We start from the raw sequence: 21,123 nt of genomic DNA, 5'->3' as shown, positions 1-21,123 counted from the left end.
CATGGCTAGAATAGACTAATAAGAAAGAAAAGTCCAGACCCTCTTGTGTCCACCTGTCGTTCTCTTATCCATCTTCCCTGTTTCGTTGCCTGACTTGTCGTCTACACATCACTTTCTGCATTCTTGCCTTTTCTTACTTGCAGCAATTGACGCAGCAATTGACACCGATTGATTGATTTGTGAACTGTCAATTGAGTGCCCCGCCATGGAGACGGTCGATTTGACAGTCATCGGTGCCGGTATGCCCTTCCTCTTCAATTGATACCCAGATACTAACCCAGTCAGGCTGGAGCGGCCTCGCGGCCATCAAGACCTATCTCCAGGTCAACCCGTCCAGCAATGTGATTCTTCTGGAGGCAGCCTCTTCCATTGGAGGCGTGTGGGCCAAACACCGGCTGTACAAAGGCCTCAAGTCCAACAACATGCTGGGCACCTACGAATTTAGCGACTTTCCCATGGACCCAGACACGTTCGGTGTCCAACCGGGCCAGCATATCCCTGGCCAGGTCGTCCAGCAATATATGGAGAAATTCGCCGAGCATTTCCAGTTCCGCGATCGCATCCGGCTCAACACGCGCGTGCGATCGGCCGAACACCGTCCTGATGGCACCTGGCTGTTGACTACAGAGCACCAAGGCGAAGTCAGGGAGGTGGTGACGCGCAAACTCATCGTGGCGACCGGCATCACCTCGCAGGCCTACCTGCCCGACTTCCCCGGCCAGGAGACCTTCGACGCGCCGCTCTTTCACTGCCGCGATCTCCTCCAGTACGAAGCCGAGGTCCTTCAGGACGGCCGGCGCATCACCGTCTTCGGCGGCACCAAATCCGCCTGGGACGCCGTCTACGCGGCCGCCACGTCCGGCGCCCAGGTCGACTGGGTCATCCGCGAGAACGGCCACGGCCCCGTCTGGATGGCGCCGCCGTACGTCACCCCGCTGAAGAAGTGGCTCGAGAAACTGGTCACCACGCGCCTCCTGACCTTCTTCAGCCCCTGCATCTGGGGCCCCGCCGACGGCTACCCGCGCATCCGCCGCTTCCTGCACGGCACCTGGCTCGGCCGGAAGATCGTCCACGCGTTTTGGAGCATTCTGGCCAACGACGTCATCCAGCTGAACCGCTACGACGCCCATCCGGAGACCGCCAAGCTCAAGCCCTGGATCAGCCCCTTCTGGATCGCCTCCGGCCTCAGCATCCTCAACTACCCAACCGACTTCTTTGACCTCGTCCGCTCCGGCGCCGTGCGCGTCCACGTCGCGAACATCACCCGGCTCTCCCAGCGAACCGTCCACCTCTCCTCCGGCACCGACCTCCCTACCTCCGCCCTAATCTGCTCCACAGGATGGAAAGCCACCCCAAACCTCGACTTCCTCCCGCCAGGTTTGGATCGTGACTGCGGCTTCCCCTGGGGCCCCGACCCCATCCCGAAAGACCTCCTCGCCGCCGCCGACGAAGAAATCCTCCACCGGTTCCCCCGGCTGCGCGATCAGCCCGCCCCGCCCAAGGACTACGCGCCGCTCGCGCCAGATGCCCCGCTACAGCCGCGCACCCCTTCCGCCTCGCCCGGTTCATGGTGCCGTGTTCGTTGGCGAGGGAGCGCTCCCTGGCGTTTATGGGGATTGCGATGACGATCAACACGACGCTGCTTGCGCAGGCGCAGGCGCTGTGGATTACTGCGTTCTTTGGGGGCAGTCCGGTGCTGCGAGCGACCGAGAGGTGTCCGTCTGCGCTGCGGGCTGTCGACGAGAAGAACGGAGACGCGGATGCGGATAAGCTGGACGAAAAGCGCGAAGAAATGGATCTGGTGTGGGAGACGGCGCTGCATAGCCAGTTTGGCAAGTGGCGGTATCCCGGGGGCTTTGGGAAGCGGAACCCGGATTTTGTGTTTGATGCGATTCCGTATGTGGATTTGCTGTTGAATGATTTGGGGGTGAGGAGTGTGCGCAAGGAGGGTATCTTAGGGAAGGTGTTGAGTCCGTATGGGATGGAGGATTATCGGGGGTTGGTGGAGGAGTGGATGGCTGCCCGTCAGTAACTGATATATATATCCATATACCCTATCTTTCTTAGCTTTTGTCTTTCTGTTGATAGTTTTTGATTTACTGCATAACAAACTGCTCGAATATGCCCACCCCCTCGTAGACCTCCCCGGCTACGTTGGCCGTCATCGTCCCCGTCCACCGCGCATAATACTTGCCATCGCCAGCTACCATAGTCCCCAGAGTGACATTCACCTCAATCCCAATGCTATAAAGAACCCTGAACCCATCCGGCACATCCCCAAGGACAGGCGGATAAGCAGCTGCCACCATCCCATTCTTCCATGGCCGCACAGACACAACCCGCTCCTCACAACTAGACACCACGACCTCCCGTCCAACAGCCACATACCCACTCACCACCTCTGTATCGTTCCCAAGAGGAAGCATATCAAACCAGACGACAGAGTACGCGCCTACCCGGCCCCTTCCCCAGTACCACGTCCGCACCGCCGCCTCAAATGGTCCATCTGACCAGTTCTTTGCTCTCTCGTTAGCCGTAGCCCCCTCCTCACATCCACATCCTACACTCCAAAAGGGAGGAGTGAAACATACTTTATCATGATACCCAACCCCGGTAAATCGTACTCTCTCCCCACCAACCAAAACATCAACGCTCGCCTCCGCATCGGGGAGGAGACTCGCCCATCCGATTCCAACTGCACCTGTAGAACCAGTACCACCACCCAGACGCAACCGGTCGTCACCGCAGGGTGTATGCGGGTTCGATACCTACATCCACATTTTCCATTAGCAAGCTTTACCTTTAGCTTCTAGTAGAGAGGGGGTGTTTGGATGACGAACAGAAGATAGTCTCATCGACCCAGTTACTCCTACGCCTACCCCTCCGTCAATAGTAACAAGATACTCCCCGCTCTCGGATCCAGTGAAGGAAACACCGCTCCCGTGCCATATTCCTCGGGTAACACCACAGTCTGCATCGACCGTCGCAGTGTATGCATCCGCGTAGGTGGCGTAGCTCGTCCCATTTGGAAAAGAAACCCAGATGTAGGACAGGAGGACGGAGTCGGTACTGCTATTGCTGTTGCTATTGCTTGGGAGGAACGGGAATGCGGTAGGTGTGCTGGTGAAGAGGGTGATCACAACAGAGACGTTCGGATTCGAAGAGGAGACGGCGTCAAAGTACCACCAGTCGAAGACGGTGGTGTTGATGGGGTGGACTTTGGGTTTGGAGAGAATCGACAGGAGGGTCGAGGGGTGGTGAAGGTTGCGAGACTAAGATTTGGGGATGGGGCGCTGGGGATTGTGATGTTATAGAAAGAGACTGGGGGCAGTTGGGCGAGGACTAGGGAAAGAAAGAATAGTAGGAGGGACATTGTAGAGGTTGATGTGAGGATTAGTATCTTGGATGTTTGCCAGGTATTTATGTTTCGTTCTTATGTGTTGGTAGTTGTAAGAACTATTCTTTGTCTACTGACACATTTGACTCAGGTCAATACAGTCTGTCTTAGCGGCGTGAATAGTGAATAAGAAACAAGGAATAAGTAATCTACACTGCAACGCTAGAATGCATCCAAACCCATACCAAGGAGTTAGGTGCAAGAAGCCGCTCCATACGCAATAATATCAACATTCGCCGTAGCCTCGTTCAACAACAATAAATAGATGGATAGAAATGGATAGATAGAGATGGAAGACGGACTCGAAATCATCGCTAGTCCCCTACTCAAACGCCTTGAGAACAATGCTCGTAGAAAACTGATCAGCTGTGCCCATTGGTATCAACGCTCTCCTTGTCCTCCTCCTTGACACTCGCCGTGCTCGTCTTGTTCGACGCGTCCGACCCGTCCTTGCCGCATCCTTTGACCAGAATATGTCGCTAAAAAAAAGTCAGTGACGGGACCAAGTAGGAAAACAGATAGAGGGAAGTACCTTCAATGCATCCTTGCGGGAAAAACTCTTATCGCAATGTGTACATGGAAACGGCTTCACGGACAGATGAATGCGCTTATGTCGCTTCAGGTCGTGATTTCGGTTGAAGCTTTGCGGGCACTGATCGCACTTGAATGGCCGGTCGTTGGTCGGCCCTGGCTGGTGGATGGGGTGTGGCGGATGCCCGCCGTACATTTGCTGCATGCTCGCCACGTGGCCACTGTTGAACCCCGGAAGAATGCCCGGTTGCATGCTGCCAAGCAACGACATCTGGCTGTTGGGATTGTGGATGTTCGTCATCACCGGCCCGTTCATCGCCGGGAGCGAATACGATGGCCAGGGCTGCCGCGAATAGTTCAGGTGAGGTGGTGGCCCCGTGGCCGAGAGAGTAGGAGTGGACGAGACGCGGCCTGGAGGATGGATGCCGAGCCCCGGCTGTCCGTACGGCGGGAAATTCGTCTGGTGCGGACTGGGAATCTGCTGTGCTGCACCGTAGACGGGTGCCGACTGTGATTTGGGTCCGTAGGGATCATTCGATGGGAGGAGGTGCGGAGACGGCCCTGGGTTGGGCAATCCCGTGGGATTGCCCAACATGGCGTGCGTCATGGCGGGATGCTGCGTTGTTCCGGTCGGGAGACCTGACGGGGGAACGGAAAGCGATTGCTGGAATGGAGGGAGGTGGTGCATGTCGTAGGGCTGCGCCATGCCTTCGGTCACAGGGGGAGACGTCGGTTGATTTCGGCTCAATGGGTTTAATGTCGATGGCGAAAACGAGTCCCGCGGATATGACTGGTTGCTCCCCGCACTCCACGGTTGCCGCGGCCCGGGAGTGCTTCCATAGCCACTGTGTCCCTGCCAGTACGCCGTCCCATAGGAGGGAGTCACGTCCGGGGCCGCAGACACGGTGGTCGTCGGCGCGGCCGAGCTCGGAGACTGCGTCGATGCCGGCGGTGTCAACAGACTGTTCACACTAGGATGGGTTGGAGGGTGCGCATTGGACTGAAGCGGATACTTGGGGGTCCCGACGTTGATCTGAAAATTCGGCGGGGGCAGCTCAAAGCTGGGGAGCGTCGGCGCCGCCGGCCGCCGTGCGTTCAACGGCGGCGGGGCATTCAAGTCCCCCAACGCCGTCCCCATGCCCGGCGGAGGAATCGCGAGCGCAGCCAGATTGGCGGAATTGTCTCGAGAAAAGGCGATGGGTTGGTACAGCTCGGCCGTCGAATCCGCGGCCTGAGGATGGGACAAGGTGGAGGACAATCCGTTGTCGTCCCCAACAGCCCAGAATCGACTGCCAGACAGGACCCCAGAGACAATGTCTGGAGGATCCAGGAGGGGCGAGCGGATCGCGCGAAAGCGATCGCTTTAGAATCGAGGTTTGGCGTCAAATAGAGATCGATTCTTATAATGACGGCCCGTCTAGGTGAGTCGAGAATCCCGTTCGCTCTCCCGTTCCTGATGTTGAGGGGTTGTTGGATTGATGTGATAGTGTACCCGACTGATGTTCAGGGTCACCCAACACCTATACCGAGGACATACTCTGACCTCTTGTATCAAGTTTAAGACTGTACAGCGCAAGCCTGAAAAATGCGCAGAGCAGATATCGGATGTAGAGATAATGGAGCTGATGGTATTTTGAAATTCACCAGGCGTCAGAGACATGCATTGTCTTGACGAAGCCGACCGCGCGATCAGAGGAATACGACGGTGGCCGAGGTCTATCTTTGGTAATAATTAGCGATCGAGAATGCGCGAATGGACTCGATTCTGATGATGATGAATCAGAATAGAGTCAGCAAATGAGTAGGATGAGGGTATGGTGGTATTGAGACTGTCGTGCTGAGATTGTGGTGGTGATGACAATCGATGAAAGTGATCGGATCGTGGTATTATTAGGAGGACACTGATAGACAAGTCAGAGTGGAAGAGAGGAAAGGAAGAAATGAAGAGGCAAAGCCAGCGCCAGTAATAATAATAATAACAAGAATAATATAAGGTAGAGGATAATAACAGCCAGCAATGGGAATCAAATAAAGTAAAATAAAATACAAGACCAAACCAGACCAGACAGACCAAAATAATAAATGAAGAAGAAACAAGCACAACAACAAAACCAAAACCAAAACCAAAGAGCGCGAGTATCCAGACCACTCCACGGTCAAACCCAGCGACGGGCCTGGGTCTGGCCAGCGCGGGGGAGGAATTTCGGGCGGGAAATTTTGGGTGCTGCTCTGGAAAGGGTCAAGTGCGGGAAAATAATAATAATAATTCCTCCGTAATTCGGGGGACGGTAAAAGAAAAGGGTAATGAAAAAGAAAAAGAAAAAAATTGACCACGAAAAAAAGGGAAATTCAAAAAAAAGAAAGAGGAAAAACTAAAAAGAGGCGACAAAACGAAGAATGATGAGGTTTACCTGTAAAAGCTAGTCTAAGGGGTCTGGTAAGGAGACCAATTTGATTATTTCGGTGTACTTCAGCTGAGGATGATGCGTCTCTAGCAAAAGAATAGGGGATCACGGTGTTTGTAAAAAAAAGAAAGTAGGCACTATCATCTCACAAGGAATAAGAATAGATACAGAGAGAGAGATAGGTCGAAGGGAGATATCTCCTGGCTAATAATAATCGACCCTCAGTCAAAAGAGGGACTGGGACCGATCATCAACAACGTGGTTGACAGGGCTCTCCAAGCAAGTCCAAGGAGAAGGCCATAAACGAACCAAGAACCAGGTTAACTGTATCTTAGACTAGACTGGAGACTACCGGTCTACCCAGTGCCACTCAATTTTGCCCCATTGTTCTAAGCATTCCACGGTTCTATGGAGAGTCCGTAAGGTATCTGGGTATCTGTCATGCGGTACGACCACATCGATCGAAGAGATCACCTTAACGATGATTGGCCGATAAGCATCAATCGCTGTGGTAAAGTCGACAAGTACGAGTCGTCTTTTGAAGGATCGCATTCTCTGTTGTACGGGAAAAACAACCCAGAGTTCTCCGTACTCCGTACTGTAATCTGTAAGCTGTACTCCGTACGGAGTAAGCCCCAAGTCCAAGTACCAGATATGTGGAGTAGCTGTCGACGATCGGATGGCCACCGGGCCAGGACCAGCAGGGGACGTTGCTCAAGTCTGCTGTATGGTGGAGCAGAGAATAAGCTTAGCAGCGATGGACGATCGATTGCAAGACTGTACTTTGATCTACAATAAAGGTACGGTTCTTTGAAGATCAGCTCTAAAGCTACTGGATTCTCTAAGCCTTCAGGAGGGAAAAAGCAACGACGCGGGCACTGACAGCGACGGAACTGACAGTAGGAGATTACCACTCGGTACCTATGTACGGTAAGATACAGACGGTGAAAAGGGGCAATGCTCCTTGCGTCAAAGAGTCCAGATTGACAGTTCTTGAGGACATGGAAGTGAGCCAAATCAATTGCTTCATCATGGAATCGAGTCATCAGTATCATCAGGATCAAAAGAAAGGCATCATCGTCTCGTTCATACGATCCGTAAGCTGAGGCAGAATGTCATCCTGCTCGTCTAAGTGGAGGAGTCGTATGTATGGCCCCGTGGAATAGCATCATACCGACCATGTTTGATTGGCCCACTGGAAGAATGCTCTGGATTGCGGTCGATAATTCCAGCACATTGCGCGCCCAAGGATTCTTCTAAGATTGCGAAAAGTCTGGCGCATCAACCATGATCATCTTCTTCATCCTCATCATCTTCGACCAGATCATGGAGGGCAAATGTCCCAAGGCAAACGAATCCCCGAGTCTGGTTCGCCTACCCATGCATGAGGAATTGTCCCATCTGATTGGTTAGTTGTGTCCACGCGGCATCACCCGAGGTTTAGGTGGTCACCTGAGATTACACTACTGGACGGATTACAAGACACCAACAATAATCAATGCAGACGAATACTCCATACTAGGTAGCTAGAGGACCAGCAATACGAGATGCCAAACCACCCGACTGGCTTCGTGACAATCTGGGTAGCCTGAAGCGAGCGCGCCAGAGAATCGGGTTTTTCTCTGCCAGACTGACTGCCTGGGCCCTTTCAACCAAATCTCACTACCCGTTCCTAGAGCGTGGACTATTCCATTACAGGGCTAGTGCATCCAAAACTAGCTCACAGGGACCCACAGACTTACTCTGCCTGTCGGCCTGCAGCCTGCAGCAGTGGTCTGTCCACTCGCTTGCTTTCGCTAAGTTTTGGCACACACATTATCGAATATTGACTTTCTTCTTCTCCTCATTTTACTCCGTGGGTAGATGGGAAATAAAGTATCGCACCAGTGAGTATTGATCTCATGCAGATAGTCTGGATAACGGTTGCTGGTCGAACCAGAGGCAGGCAAAGGTAAAAAAAGAAAGACAGTCACATGATTAGCCCCAGCCTTCGTCCCGGTGACCACAGGCAAGCAACCCATGGTTCACACAGACGCAGCCGAGGACTGAGCGAATCAGAGCTTGAGAATCTGGTCTCGGGCCTCTTGGCTCAAGCTCTAGACTAGCCTCTTAACCTCTTTGTCCGGTGCCTAGGATTAATACAGTTAGCTTGAGCGGACACATATACGTTGACAGAGTTCTTATTTATTATTTTATTATTCTGTACTTGAGATACGAATTATCGTGTGGACGGAGCAAACACATTAGAGTTCAGCTGAACCTAAATTGTAACTTTGCATTTCTTGTACAGACTAGGTACTACGTACTATCTAGTAGATAGGAATACGGGTGGCCCATGAGGCTAAGCCCCATGAGTAACTGCCGGGAGCACCAATCTGTCGGAGTCGGGGGCGTTGTCGAGGGAGATCGGGGTGGCTGCCACGGTCAGTGTGACAGGTGGCCTGAACATTTCCAAGTACCAGTACCTTGAGCCCTTGACGCCTTGAGGCTGTTTTGGCTTTTAACACTTGTATGTGCGGGTGCACTGTGCAACCGCCACATCCATCCTGGTATTCGGCAATAGTGATGAGCTATCAGTCAAAGTCAGCCTGATCTTGACCCTTGACCCTTGACCTTTTAGACCCTGGGCTTATTTTCAAGCTACTGCAATGAGTGTATGAGTGTCGTCTCGGCCGGAGGATTGCAGCTCTACCTTACCGTACTCCGTATTGGGAAGTGCTCCGTGGTCCCCAAGGTACGGAGTACGTGTACCCTCTCATATTTTCTTTTAACCGACCGCCTTCATGTGTTTCTCCAGATTATCTATACTCTGTATATATAGAAGTGTCCTCACTTCAGAATAACCGATACTAGGTAATCTCTATGTCCTGATCTGTTTCTTCCTACAGACCCCATAACCAATCACATACCCAATCTACTCGTGGAAAATGCCTAATCTGCCCGCCCGTAAAGACCACCGAGGCTACCAGCCAGCAGTAGTCCTATGCACCTACAAGCACACTAGCCTATAACATGCTTCTTGGACCTATCACAGCCCTTGAGAATGGAGTCAGGCACGGAGCAAGCAATAGGAGAACCACCATGGAGGACTAAGACTATGGGCAAAGTACCTACTGAGTGCAGTTTATGCTTTACTTTAGTGGTGGTGATTTAAGCTATGGCCGGTTACGGATACATCTATTACCATTTACCATTTACCATTATTGTCAAAGACACTAAGTCCGTGCAACCGATAAAGATAGCCATGGCTGCTCCGAGGCGCAATAGGGAACTCATGGAAATGGGCTCCGTACGCTGTGTACGCTGTTCTACAGTAGTGTCGACAGTAGTGTCTCCGTAGTAGACGTAACTCTTTTCCGACCGTTAGTTGGTATTTAGTATGCAGGGTTCAACGGTCCGTCATTGTCAGTTTACTTTGGTTATATATACATAAACATATTCGCACCGACTTGACAATGTCGGATAGAGGATAAACGGAATATCATCTCCACGGGATAGATAATACACGAGAATTTATTATCATCCATACCGGTAGTAGAATATAGATAGTATTCTAGGAACCTATGTTCGTCCACTGTGGAGTGTCAGTGGACTGGACGTGGACTGGCCAGCTGGGACTCCTGCATCATGCAAGGATGCAGCGGGGGGAAGTGTTGCAATGCGACAGCGTCCACCGCGGAAGGCGGAAGGCGGCTGGACTGGTCTTTGCATCTGCTACACTCACTACTGGGTTGGTGAGCAGTGATCGTCCTGTAGATAGAGGGTTAAATTGGGGGATTATTCATACTGAGCGGAATGAGCGAGGACACGGTAAGGTACTGCAGAAGCATGGAAGGAAGATAGTCCAGGGCTGTAAATACCAGTCAACCTGCGAACTGCTGAGTCTGGATTGGCGAGACCAGTCTAGACTTGCCCTCGGATCAACAGGGACAATCACTACACCTGCACAAATATGGAGTATCGAGTGGTCTGCATTCCTGGGACGTTATGCAGATATCAGACTAGTATTGGGGCAGAACGTCCTGATATTGCCACACGGACTGGTCACTCTTGGAGCAATCTACCTCGTCAACCTAGAGTACTATCTCATGCATCATCTACATATACATCGTACTTGTATCGACTGCCCGGGTGATCCTCTCGCAGCCCCCTCTGCCCCTTCCCGTACACCCTCTCCCGCGCCGTCAGGGCCTCTGCCTCCTGCGCCGGCTGCTCAGGGTACAGCCCTCGCCGCCTCAGTTCCGGAACCAGCAGCTCGACCACATCCTCAAAAGTCCCCGGCGTCGACACATGGCCGATGTTGAACCCGTCCAGATCCGCCTCCACGATCCACCGCTCCATCTCATCCGCGACCGTCGCTGCGCTGCCAATCGCCACGGGGCCCAGCCCGCCGATCGACGCCTTCTCCGCCACCACCCGCGGCGTCCACCGCGGGATGTCCTTGCTCGTGGTCGTGAACGCGTCCAGGATACTCGCGATCCGGCCCGCCTCGGCCGAGTCCGCCGCCGTGATCTCTTGGTCGAGCGGGATCCGCGAGATATCGATGCCTGTCCATCCGCTGAAGAGGACGAGCCCCCCAACCACAGACGCGTACTCCTTCAGCTCCTCGTATTTGGCCCGGGCTTCCTCGTCTGTCCGGCCCAGGATGGGTGTGAACGTCGCGAAGACCTTGATTGACCGCGGATCCCGCCCCTTCTCCGCTGCTAGTTGGCGAATCCCATCGACTTTGGGCCGCAGCACCGCTGGCGAGTGGCTCGAGACGAAGATCGCCTCAGCGTGCGTGGCGGCAAACGCCGAGCCTGCTGGTGACGTGCCCGCCTGGAAGAGAAAGGGCGTCCGCTGCGGTGATGGGTCGACAATGTGCGGCGTCTCGAGCGTGTAGTATCTCCCCTTGTGGTTGATGGTGCGCACTTTGTCCGGGTCGATGTACGAGTCGGTCGCCGGGTCCGGGGAGACGGCGTCCGAGGCCCAGGAGCCTTCCCATAGTCTGTGCTCGTCAGCCATTGTCGTCATCAATCAGATCACATTTTGATAATACTTGTACAGCACGCGAAGGTATTCGTCCGCCTGCCGGTACCGCTCATCATGCTCGATGGGACTGTCCAGCCCGATGGCCTTGAACGCCGCCTTCTTGTACGAGGTCACGATGTTCCATCCGAACCGGCCCTGCGTCATATGGTCCAGGGTCGAGAATCGCTTCGCCAGCAGGAACGGCGCCTCCGAGGAAGTCGACGAGGTGATGGCGAAGGTCAGATGCTTCGTCACTGCTGCCATGGCCGAAATGGGCTGCGCAGTCAGGTCAGCCATCCCACATACACTGTACTCGGCGGTTGGCACAAAGACATACAATCGACGGATCAGTCACGGGCCATTGCGCCGCCCGGCGAATGCACTCGTCCAGCTTCCCCTGGTATGTGTCGTGTCCTCCAAAGGTATCAGCCAGGAACAGCGCGTTGATTCCGCCCCGCTCGAGAAGCTTCGCCAGCTCAATCCAATACTCCAGGCTGCGCTTCGTGGCCGACTTGTCCTTGGGGTTCTGTAAACAATCCAGGTCAGACAGACTCAGGAAGCGATCAGCTCCGTTCTTACTTTCCATTGCCCGGGGGACAAGTGTCCCACAGTGCTCATATCAAACGCATTCAGCAGAATGTGCTTTTTGCCGTTCTGGTCAGTAGAAGCACTGCCCACGCTTTCTCCCATTTTGACTGTAGATCTTGAGCTTTTTGTCGACCTTGAGTCTCCCTGATTTGAGTTCTGTCAACAGGAGATATAGTTCATCTCTCGTTCAACCTCTTCAATGGGAAGTACGCAGCTTCGATGACCCCGCATCCATTCGCCATTGCTTGTTATCATCACGCAAGATGCACGCGGAGAAGGGCCGCTATGAGACATTTCCACGAAGTGATTCGTCATTATCTCCACAACATTCGTGACCAGCTGCTTAATGACTGCTTCTGTACGTCTCTGTGTGACCGACGTCTCCCGCAGCGTGTGGTGGTGATGATTCCATCCTATATGCTGTATTGCAACATGCTTGGGTGAGTCGGTCTAAGTAGAATGTGAACTGCCGCCGGAAAAGATCATTGAGTCGGGGGTATCTCGCTTGAGAGCATGTATCACTCTCGCAGTATCCTTTTCGGAGTCAACGAATGCAAGCTATTGCCCAGGTGTACCCCTGCATCCAATGAAGTTTCATCATTCGTCTATATACTGCCCTTCATACATAATTCCATGCTGCGTATTTGCCAACTCTATTATACTGAGAAAATTATATTATCGCTTCCATCTACTTCTCAGGATAGACCTGCATGATTGTTCTATCGCCAGGCTCAAGATCCCTGGTTTCGTCTGAGTCGCTGATGTCGGAGTTGCCTGCTGCTCTTTTCGAGATTCCCCTGTAGGATGTTAGACATGATCAAGGAAAATGTGACAGAGTGCATACTCCTCTCGTTTCGAAAAGAACTGAATGACATGCGCCAGTATAATCAAGCATATGGCATTGCCGAGTACAAAGGAGTACCCCTTAGTGAATCGAGGAGCCTCGACGGTCTTGAAAACCAGTAAGGGTGTCCACGCGGTCGTTGATTGAGAGACAGCATTCAAAATGATTAGTGCCACCGCTCGTTCAACAGGCGAGTATCGCAGTTGACTGTTAACCCAGCCATAGAGCACACTGGACATAGCGACTGCAGAATAGGTTGTGGCAAATGCAAACCAGAGCGCGGACTGGGGAACATCCCACACGACGAGTATCACCAGCCCAATAATGTTCCAAGTGTGTGCGATGGTGATAGCCCAGGCAGGACCGAACATAAGATCCGATGAAAAACAGATGAAGAGTGTGTAGAAGATCCCCAATGCTGGAGAGATCGCGTTGAGCTCGTTGATGCGACTGGTCGAGAATCTCTTGAGACTTTTCAGCCAGAGCAGATAACCTCCTGTAGTGGTGTTGACGCATCCGTTCCAGAAGAAAATATCCAGCAGGAGTAAAGCCCAAAATCTCCAATTGCGAGCAATGTTCAAGAGCACCTTCCACCGGAACTGTTCCTGTACACCATGTCCTGCTCGTTGGAGCCGCTTTTTAGCGAGATCGATGTCTGCCTGTTTCAGGACTATTCTATTTGGCTTGTCAGGAGTCCCTGGTAAGATCAGATATCCCAGCAAGCCAATGGGAATGGTGATGACTGCACAGATAATGTACATCCATCGCCACCCTGCCAGCCCATGGACGCCGTCAAGCCTTGCCGACGTGCCAGCTTGGATTAAGCTCGATGTCAACGTTCCGAGAGTGAGACCAACATAAAAGCAGCCGCCTCTACGGCCGATTTCATCCCCGCGATACCAAGATCCTGGACGGCAAATGTGAGCGGTTCCCCTTTTCAAGTCTCGCAGGTTTGACCTACCGAATATGTAATGCATGCCCGGGAAGAATGCAGCCTGGCTTGCTTAGTTGAGACCCTAGGAAAATCATAGAAAGATTTCAAACCTCAAACCACCCGACAAGGAATCGGTAAGCCATCAATTCCCCGTACGAGGTCACTCGATACTGCAGTAACGTAAACACACCCCATGAAATATCCAAAGCCGGAATGACCCAGGACATTGGGAATTTGGTGAAGAGATACGCGAAAGGGATTTGCCCTAGAACTGCGCCAACGGTGTACATTGTCTGCAGATGGACGAGCGCATTCCCGTGCAGGTTCAAATCATCTGAAAGACCTGAAACATATGCGTTGTCTGAGAGTAGGATTAGTCTAGTTCGAGTAGGGCTCATTGATGACCTACTTATGTTGGATTGGTCTATATATTTGGTCCAGTACGCAAGAAAGGCATATGGAACAATCAGAAGATCCAGCTTCAGGATGAGCTGCCGTTCCTCTTTCGTGTCATCGTCCGCAAACCACTTGATCTGATACCATTTTCTGCGTTGCACTGAAGCCATTGCAGGGGTTTTTTCCGCCAGTGGTACTCTCCGGCGATTATCGGTTGTCTAATGATCGAGAAGGATAGAGCTATGGGCCATAATAGGCCTGACTGGCAGCCTGTGAAGGGATAATATATCGACTCGATTAAGATGCCACTACCGATAGTAATGACGTGACGAACCTACGCATCATGCTCGGCACGATGTGAAAGTTCCCTCCTATCTCCAGAGCTCTGACGCACAGAAGTTGAGTGCGACTTCGTGGATGAACCTCCTGTGCATGAATCGGAGAGCCAAGGATCGTGTTAGAAGGTGGAGATAAGACGTGCTTGTCTAGCCTATGTATGCGATATCAGAGCGCATACTGCTCGTTTCGCTTTCTCGCCACTGGTTCAGCCTTCCGATCCCTCAAGTTGACTTCTCATCATCGATGTTTGTACTTGTTGACTGAGAATACGCCGCCCCAGCGCTGGCGCAGGAATCTCGGCCGATGATGGTGCATCTTCTTGCTCCCAACTGTGTCGCTTCATAATTTCTCATGGAGCCGAATGATCAAAATAAAGCGGAATTCAGATACTGATACGGTCATACCCACGCTGCCAATGAAATCGAATATGGAGAGACGGCAGACGACCGGGTTTGTATTCTCCAAGTGGTTCACAGAGAGCAGCGTGATATTGCGAAACCGAGCGAATTTCTAGGGCAGAGATAGCATCTACACAGGTCCTCGGAGAATGAGAAGCGCTATCCCTAAAAGGACGGCGTCTACCACATGAGACGTGGGTATTGGCAAATCTCAGAGCGGGAAAGATCGAGTCAAGACAACATGGAGCACTTCAATCTCGAAGCTCAGAGCTCTCATATCCAACGGCCTCATTAGGCTAATTGACCTGGGCGTTGATGAGTGTTTCCTGGACCATGTTCGTTCAAACGAGCTACCTTCGGTCGGATAATGGAAAGACACCGTCGAGATGAAAAAGAAGCAGAAAACTGGACGACATGTCTACGAGAAACGAGCCACTCGTTGAAATCTGCGTGTGACCGGCATGTGTCTTTTGATTCCCTGTTGATCATTTTCTTGATGAATAACAGGTCCAATCAATGTGTATACGGGTAGCCGCGGTCGGAAGACAGCAAAAGGAGCAGGCGGGTAAACAGAGAGTGCAATTGCCGGGGTGTCGTTCCGATGACGTCGATTCGGCGGGGTTGATGGAGACACAGCAACCAGATCATCATGCTCTCTCCTAACCAACCTTCTACCTCTCTATCTGATCATTGAACGCGGTGCTCGGCTGCTTTCATCAATTGCGAACCGTTCCAAGCGATATCCTTGTGCGTTTGCTTTCTGCTCCATTCCTTCATGTTTTACGGACAGCTTCTAACTACCCCTCTCCGAAGGTCTCTCATCGGATCTGTGAAACCTCGCTCCCTTTACGCATTCAGACCTCTCCACTGTTCATCAGCCAACATGTCCGGTGTTAGCAAGGCCTGCTGCTCGTACGTGATTTTGCCATTGGCGTTGTTCTAGCAGAGTGACCTCAGGCTGACCACGTTCAAGGATCCCTCCCATTGTCGCCCAAGGCTACCAGGGCAAGGGTGAATACAAGACAATCAATGGAATGAAGACATGTCGGTCGATTATGAACCTAGATCTGGAAGCATGGAGCCACTGACATATGTCCAGATGTTACCGGCCCCGACTCTGCCTCCAAGGCCATCTTCATCGTCTACGGTGGGTTATCGTCCAATGGTTCATCCGTCTCTGTCCGCAGACAAACAGCTAAGTGTGCCGTGGAAAAACAGACATCTTCGGCTTTTTCCCTCAGACAATCCAAGGCGCCGATATCCTCGCTACCTCGAGCGAGCAGAAATACCGTGTCTTCATGCCCGACTTCTTTGAGGGCCAACCCGCGGATATCACCTGGTTCCCTCCTCAGACCGAAGAACACAAGCAGAAGCTGGGCAATTTCTTCCAAACCAAGGCTGCTCCTCCTGCAAATCTGCCCAAGATTCCACCTTTCGTCGACGAAGCGAACAAGCTCGCCCCCAACGGCAAGGCCTTCGAATCCTGGTCTATCCTCGGATACTGCTGGGGTGGAAAGATCGCATGCTTGTCCTCTGCCAAGGACACTAAGTTCAAGGCCGCGGTGCAGTGCCATCCCGCCATGGTTGATCCCAATGATGCTAAGAATGTCACTATTCCCATGGCCATGTTGGCTTCCAAGGACGAGAATCCCAAGGACGTCGAGGCTTTCGGTGCCAACTTTAAGGTTGACCATTATGTGGAGACCTTCCCTACCCAGATCCACGGCTGGATGGCAGCTCGGTCGAACCTTGAGGATGAGGAAGTCCGCAAGGAGTATGAGAGAGGTTACAAGACTGCTTTGAGCTTCCTTCAGAAGCATGCTTAAAAACTAGGGCTATGATATGGACGTAATGCTATTATCTCTAATATATATGAATGACGAGACAAAATGATGAATAATAAACCTGACTGCTTTTCTATCATACTGTCCATAGTAGCAAAATTTCATTAATCCCATCGCGTGGCCAGTAAACCAGAGCTGTCATAGAAGCCGGCACTTCCAGATCCGGAAAGCGACCCCGAATACTCCACTCGGTGCCGAGAATGAACGTCATCGTCTATCCCGCGGCCCTCTCTCCCCCTCTCATCTTCAAACTCCTTGCAACAGTTAAGCCATCAAATCATCGATAGATATTCGTCTTGTCTCTTCTTGGCTCTTTTTGTGCGACCTTCTTCTTTTCAAACAGTGATGGATAGTCACCAGTTTTTCTAGCCTTGTTTAAACATCGCATTGTTCTTAGCCGATCAGGTGGCTATACCTGCATCTGATCGTACGATTTGATTCAACATGTTTATGTTTGGTCGAAATTTCTCATGACATCAGGCTTTAGACTCCTTATCAATAACTTATGGACCATTGGGACTATATAAGGATCCTTTTATCTCTGCATGATTGTGCCGATGCTATGATGGATTGAACGACATACACCGCCACTCTCCAAGAATTAGCGTAAGTAATCTGCAATCACATGCTCCTCTTCTCATCAAGCTCTCAAGATCCATCCGTTCGCAAGTACTCCTGGTACCAATACTGAAAATTGATCTAGATCAGCATGCGTGTATTATCTGGCAGGCGTCGTTCAGTTTCGACAGGGGCGCCTTCTACTACCGGCACGAGCAAATCATCGGAGAGCTCGCCTAGGACAGCTTCCTTCTCGCTGGAAAATAGTCGCGATTACAGCGCATCTGGAAGAAACACGTTGCGTAACCTTTTCCAGAAACACGGCGCTGCGCCAGGGACGGAAGATGTGTCGGCAACGGATGTACCTCACGCGTCAATCGAGGAGCACGGTAATGTAAGGCTTACTTTACACTTCGTAGCGCTCCTGGCCAACAGTGTATACTAAATAATATCTCAAGGCTAAATCTACCACGACTCCGAATGCACAGTCGGTAAAGAATCCAGGCCGACAAGATCACTCCTTGGGCTCTTCTAGGACAAAACATACACATCATTCAGACGAGCACGGCGAACGGCAAGATGCGCCGAATTCTACCACTGACACTCTTGCCAGATCTCACAAGGCAGATGTTCACAACAAACCTCCCTCTGAGACTCATCTCAGCAGAGATGATATTCATGCCATATTTTCCGGGGCACCATACTTTCTTCTAGAAAAGGGCAAGCATGAACTCTGGTATCCACAAGTGATATTCCCATGGGATGACCACGACCCTACGATCCAGCATCTGTGGGACAGAAAACTTCTTCCTCATCCTTCATATAGCCTGTGCACCCTTCATGCCCATCTCCCCGTCCCCGAAGGCTTCCTTGAAGGTGACGCTCCCCTCCTCTTAGACAGCTGGAAAAGAACTGGTGCACCAAAGAGAGCTACTTTCGATATTGGTATATTCGAAGTCCCAAACATGCTTGCTATGAGCGGGATAGAGCCGGGGACTGTGGGCTTTCGCCATTTTCTAGAGCTTCCAGTTGCTGATTCCGTTCGATTCGTTCATACCGGAACGCCCCATCTGCATACCAATCTACTGCACATTCATACCCTACCGGCAGTTCAGGCTGACGAACTTCTGGAACACTACCATGAGCCCTACTCGCAGTGCCTCGACGGTACTATACATGATCGAAAAATACTTCTTGGCGATGGCCCGACCGCCTGGAAAAGAATTGGTCTGCGAGATATCAATTTTAAAGCCTTGGTCGACCGTCTTGAGACCTTGAGAAACCTGCGTCACGAGTTACTATATGAAAACACGCAGAAAACAATACTCGACGTAGAAAGTGCGCACGAGCTCTACAGCGATTTATTTTCCAAGTTTCTCCATCCCCCGCCCCGATCCATGCTCACAGATCTTGATAGCACGCACGGCCTCAAGGCCGAGATCAAAGCGTTGACCATGGTTTTAGCGACACCAGGAGCATGGTTCGACTTCAGTCTCGTCGACTGGCGTTTCCGCATCGGACAGCTTCTCTGGGAAGCTCCTCCCCATGTGGACGGTGACTTCTTTGATCCAAGTATCATTCACAAGCCCTGGGCTCATCCGGGGTTGGAACAGAAATGGTTTCTGATCCAGATGCTGCTAGCTGCGGAGTTGCTTCTTCGCCTGGACGCCATTGTCAAAGTTGGGCTGGTTGAGAGCTCGAAGGACGTTAGTGTCTCGGCTCAAGATGTCAACCATTTCGATAAGCTACGCAAGCCTAAAGTTGACTGGGACTTGGTGGTGGTGCGTCGCTTCTTCGACAGTTTCAAGATCTCCTGGGACGACTGCCAATCCGCTGCAGTGTCGAACGCTCCCTCGCAGCCGTCAACCCAGCAGAAGTTGACTCAAAAGACTCGTCGCTTTTCATTCCTTGACAGCATAACACGCAGGCATTCTGTAGCCTCTTCTCCTCACTCCGATGTTCACGGGATGTTCCGACTTACACCCACTCATGTCGAACAGCAAGTTGAAGGACTTTTGACATTTGCCGCAAACATCGGTTGGCCTCGTGTTGACTCGCTCAGAGAAACTTTCGCATCGAGATTACCCCACGGGGATTCAAACCAGAATATTACGGACATGTTTAACCACCCTGTGCGTGGTGCTTCAGTGGAGGACCATACGGAAGGAACCACCAAAGACGACATATTTAAAAGACTCGCTACTCGCCGACTAGTAGCCCTCAGCGGTCCTTCCAGCGACGGTTCTAAGTCAACGATGGGTGGTTGGATCACGAGATGCTGGCTTTCTGGCTTTGTGCTTCCTGGCAAAGCGATCAACCACTTGCTCATGGCTACAGTACTAGAAAATGATCCGGAAGTCATTGCAAGACTCGGATCGGTAGCCAATCTATATGGAGGATTTGCTCTCAATGGAAAGAGCTGGTGGAGTCAAGAATGCATTGTCGGCCGAGTACTCTCCGCCCTGAAGGAAACAAAGACTTGCATGGGTTGGATCAGCAGCACGAACATTCCCAAAGAATGTCAAACCCAAGAGCCCCTTGACGATGCCTGGTTTGAGGTGATCGTCAGTGAGCCGCCAACTGGTCTGGGGAAACCCCGTATCAAGCAAGGAAACAAGATCTCCGTGGAGTCGACACCGCTAGGACTGGGGTCGTTGGTCAGTGGCGAGTTTACCTTACCGGTGGACGATGTACCTGATGCAAAGTCACCGGTGGATGTCAAGTTCAATGCTTTGACTTTTTCTACAAAGGAAGAGCGGCGAAATTCAAGCCAGCATACAATGGTCGCTCGCAAACCGACGATGAATTTCTCGCTGAGGTCGGAGGCCAGCACGACCACAACAGAGGTTTCCTTCCCACTAACGTATAACGTCAATTTTGTCACATCGCATGCGTGCCGTTTGCCTCCAGGGTTAGCGTCATACCAGCACAATGCGTCGCTTGATAGCGAAGACGACAAGGGCGATAGAGCGCGGTCACTGTCTCCCGCCGAAGCCTTCTCTCTCAAGTACGGACGGCTTCCAGGCCACCCACTGCCTAGCTCATACAGATACAAATACCTTGCACTAGATGACTTGCCAGGTCCCGAGGGATCATCCATAGCGAGGGTTTTTGAGCATGCAGGCTTTGACCTGACGGTTGACGAAGTATTCATTGTCGATGCTCGCGGATGTGCGGAAAAAGAAGCATTGGCAAGATCATGGTGTGCCTCTGTTGGCTACGATGCTATCGTCGGTAGAACTGGGCGGACATGTCTAGGGTGCTGCATTAGAGAAGCTCGGGCTCTTGCGGTCAAGGTGGTCATTCGCGTGGGTGATTAGGAAATTGCCGGCTGGAAGAACTGGCTCATTTAGACGAAGAGATATCCTCCTTTTTTTCGACTCGGTGAGAGTCGCTATGGTATCTGTAGCTTCTACAAGACAAGATCTTTTATTATCTATGGTAGCCTATTAGGTCATGTCATGGTCTGATGGGGCCACAATCAGAGAACATGGGAAACTGGAAGTACCCTGACCAAGGCAGCCCCTTTAACCGGTAAATCGTTTAAACGGCAAGCTAGAGGGTATTGCCAATGCAACCATAGGGTTGCGGAGAATCCAAATAGTGTAATGTATATGAGCGAACAAGATTGGGCAACAAGGACCATGACCGACGGCGGTCCCAAACCCAAAATGCAACCTTTCCCTTCAGACATCAAAGCAAGGCATGCGATTGGACTGAGTCAGCTGCCACGTTCACGACGCTTTAGGGATCATGGTGAGAAGACACGTAAGAGTGGAGGAGGAGCAGTCAAGCTGATCAGAGCACGTCTGCATGCAGTTAAGTGCCCGAAGATGGTGAAACAGGCCGGCGTGCGCCTCAAACAGACGCACCAATCGA

At 51.9% G+C, this 21,123-nt stretch overlaps 8 protein-coding genes across 8 annotated transcripts; 3 read left to right on the top strand and 5 right to left on the bottom strand.

The window, feature by feature from the left end:
• Positions 1-205: 205 nt before the first annotated feature.
• On the top strand, positions 206-2,122 carry P174DRAFT_483414 (flavin-binding monooxygenase-like protein; the record flags this gene model as incomplete). The annotated part of the gene is made up of 3 exons (XM_024830746.1): positions 206-239; positions 286-1,465; positions 1,525-2,122. 3 exons carry the CDS (start codon positions 206-208, stop codon positions 2,030-2,032), a joined length of 1,722 nt encoding a protein of 573 aa, XP_024684759.1. The 3' UTR covers positions 2,033-2,122.
• Positions 1,826-3,373, bottom strand: P174DRAFT_483410 (uncharacterized protein; the record flags this gene model as incomplete). The annotated part of the gene is made up of 7 exons (XM_024830745.1): positions 1,826-2,189; positions 2,232-2,352; positions 2,389-2,525; positions 2,552-2,560; positions 2,592-2,768; positions 2,868-3,217; positions 3,241-3,373. 7 exons carry the CDS (start codon positions 3,371-3,373, stop codon positions 2,097-2,099), a joined length of 1,020 nt encoding a protein of 339 aa, XP_024684758.1. The 3' UTR covers positions 1,826-2,096.
• A 193-nt stretch (positions 3,374-3,566) lies between these two features.
• P174DRAFT_483404 (putative C2H2 finger domain protein) lies at positions 3,567-5,592 on the bottom strand (the record flags this gene model as incomplete). The annotated part of the gene is made up of 3 exons (XM_024830744.1): positions 3,567-3,876; positions 3,930-5,289; positions 5,573-5,592. The coding sequence occupies 3 exons, from the start codon at positions 5,590-5,592 to the stop codon at positions 3,760-3,762; spliced, it is 1,497 nt and encodes a 498-aa protein (XP_024684757.1). The 3' UTR covers positions 3,567-3,759.
• Positions 5,593-6,450: 858 nt separating this feature from the next.
• On the bottom strand, positions 6,451-7,606 carry P174DRAFT_154392 (uncharacterized protein). The gene has a single exon (XM_024821178.1). The coding sequence runs from the start codon at positions 7,386-7,388 to the stop codon at positions 6,804-6,806; it is 585 nt and encodes a 194-aa protein (XP_024684756.1). The 5' UTR covers positions 7,389-7,606; the 3' UTR covers positions 6,451-6,803.
• Positions 7,607-10,419: 2,813 nt separating this feature from the next.
• On the bottom strand, positions 10,420-12,033 carry P174DRAFT_367357 (xenobiotic compound monooxygenase, DszA family; the record flags this gene model as incomplete). Its single annotated transcript, XM_024822167.1, has 4 exons — positions 10,420-11,320; positions 11,372-11,619; positions 11,681-11,869; positions 11,923-12,033. The coding sequence occupies 4 exons, from the start codon at positions 12,031-12,033 to the stop codon at positions 10,420-10,422; spliced, it is 1,449 nt and encodes a 482-aa protein (XP_024684755.1).
• A 573-nt stretch (positions 12,034-12,606) lies between these two features.
• Positions 12,607-14,704, bottom strand: P174DRAFT_483400 (putative MFS transporter Seo1; the record flags this gene model as incomplete). Its single annotated transcript, XM_024830743.1, has 5 exons — positions 14,119-14,704; positions 13,820-14,070; positions 13,737-13,770; positions 12,765-13,682; positions 12,607-12,728 (listed from the first exon to the last, which is right to left on the bottom strand). Exons 1-5 carry the CDS (start codon positions 14,273-14,275, stop codon positions 12,607-12,609), a joined length of 1,482 nt encoding a protein of 493 aa, XP_024684754.1. The 5' UTR covers positions 14,276-14,704.
• Positions 14,705-15,498: 794 nt separating this feature from the next.
• On the top strand, positions 15,499-16,752 carry P174DRAFT_388098 (dienelactone hydrolase family protein). The gene is made up of 5 exons (XM_024823388.1): positions 15,499-15,589; positions 15,656-15,754; positions 15,816-15,886; positions 15,942-15,989; positions 16,061-16,752. Exons 2-5 carry the CDS (start codon positions 15,726-15,728, stop codon positions 16,666-16,668), a joined length of 756 nt encoding a protein of 251 aa, XP_024684753.1. The 5' UTR covers positions 15,499-15,589; positions 15,656-15,725; the 3' UTR covers positions 16,669-16,752.
• Positions 16,753-17,395: 643 nt separating this feature from the next.
• Positions 17,396-20,564, top strand: P174DRAFT_368758 (uncharacterized protein; the record flags this gene model as incomplete). The annotated part of the gene is made up of 2 exons (XM_024822241.1): positions 17,396-17,638; positions 17,703-20,564. 2 exons carry the CDS (start codon positions 17,396-17,398, stop codon positions 20,562-20,564), a joined length of 3,105 nt encoding a protein of 1,034 aa, XP_024684752.1.
• Positions 20,565-21,123: the final 559 nt, after the last annotated feature.

The sequence above is a fragment of the Aspergillus novofumigatus genome (assembly GCF_002847465.1).
Source record: "Aspergillus novofumigatus IBT 16806 chromosome Unknown P174scaffold_3, whole genome shotgun sequence".
NCBI classification, from domain to species: domain Eukaryota; kingdom Fungi; phylum Ascomycota; class Eurotiomycetes; order Eurotiales; family Aspergillaceae; genus Aspergillus; species Aspergillus novofumigatus.
The sequence above is the reverse complement of the archived record's forward strand: the minus strand, read 5'-3'. Positions and strand labels throughout refer to the sequence as shown.

Bases quoted from the DNA above. Each gene is read 5' to 3' on its own strand.
- P174DRAFT_154392 (XM_024821178.1), bottom strand. From the start codon at position 7,388: ATGATACTGATGACTCGATTCCATGATGAAGCAATTGATTTGGCTCAC.
- P174DRAFT_388098 (XM_024823388.1), top strand. From the start codon at position 15,726: ATGTCCGGTGTTAGCAAGGCCTGCTGCTC. The intron at 15,755-15,815 runs GTACGTGATTTT...ACCACGTTCAAG, and splicing joins GTTAGCAAGGCCTGCTGCTC to GATCCCTCCCATTGTCGCCC. The intron at 15,887-15,941 runs GTCGGTCGATTA...ACATATGTCCAG, and splicing joins AATCAATGGAATGAAGACAT to ATGTTACCGGCCCCGACTCT.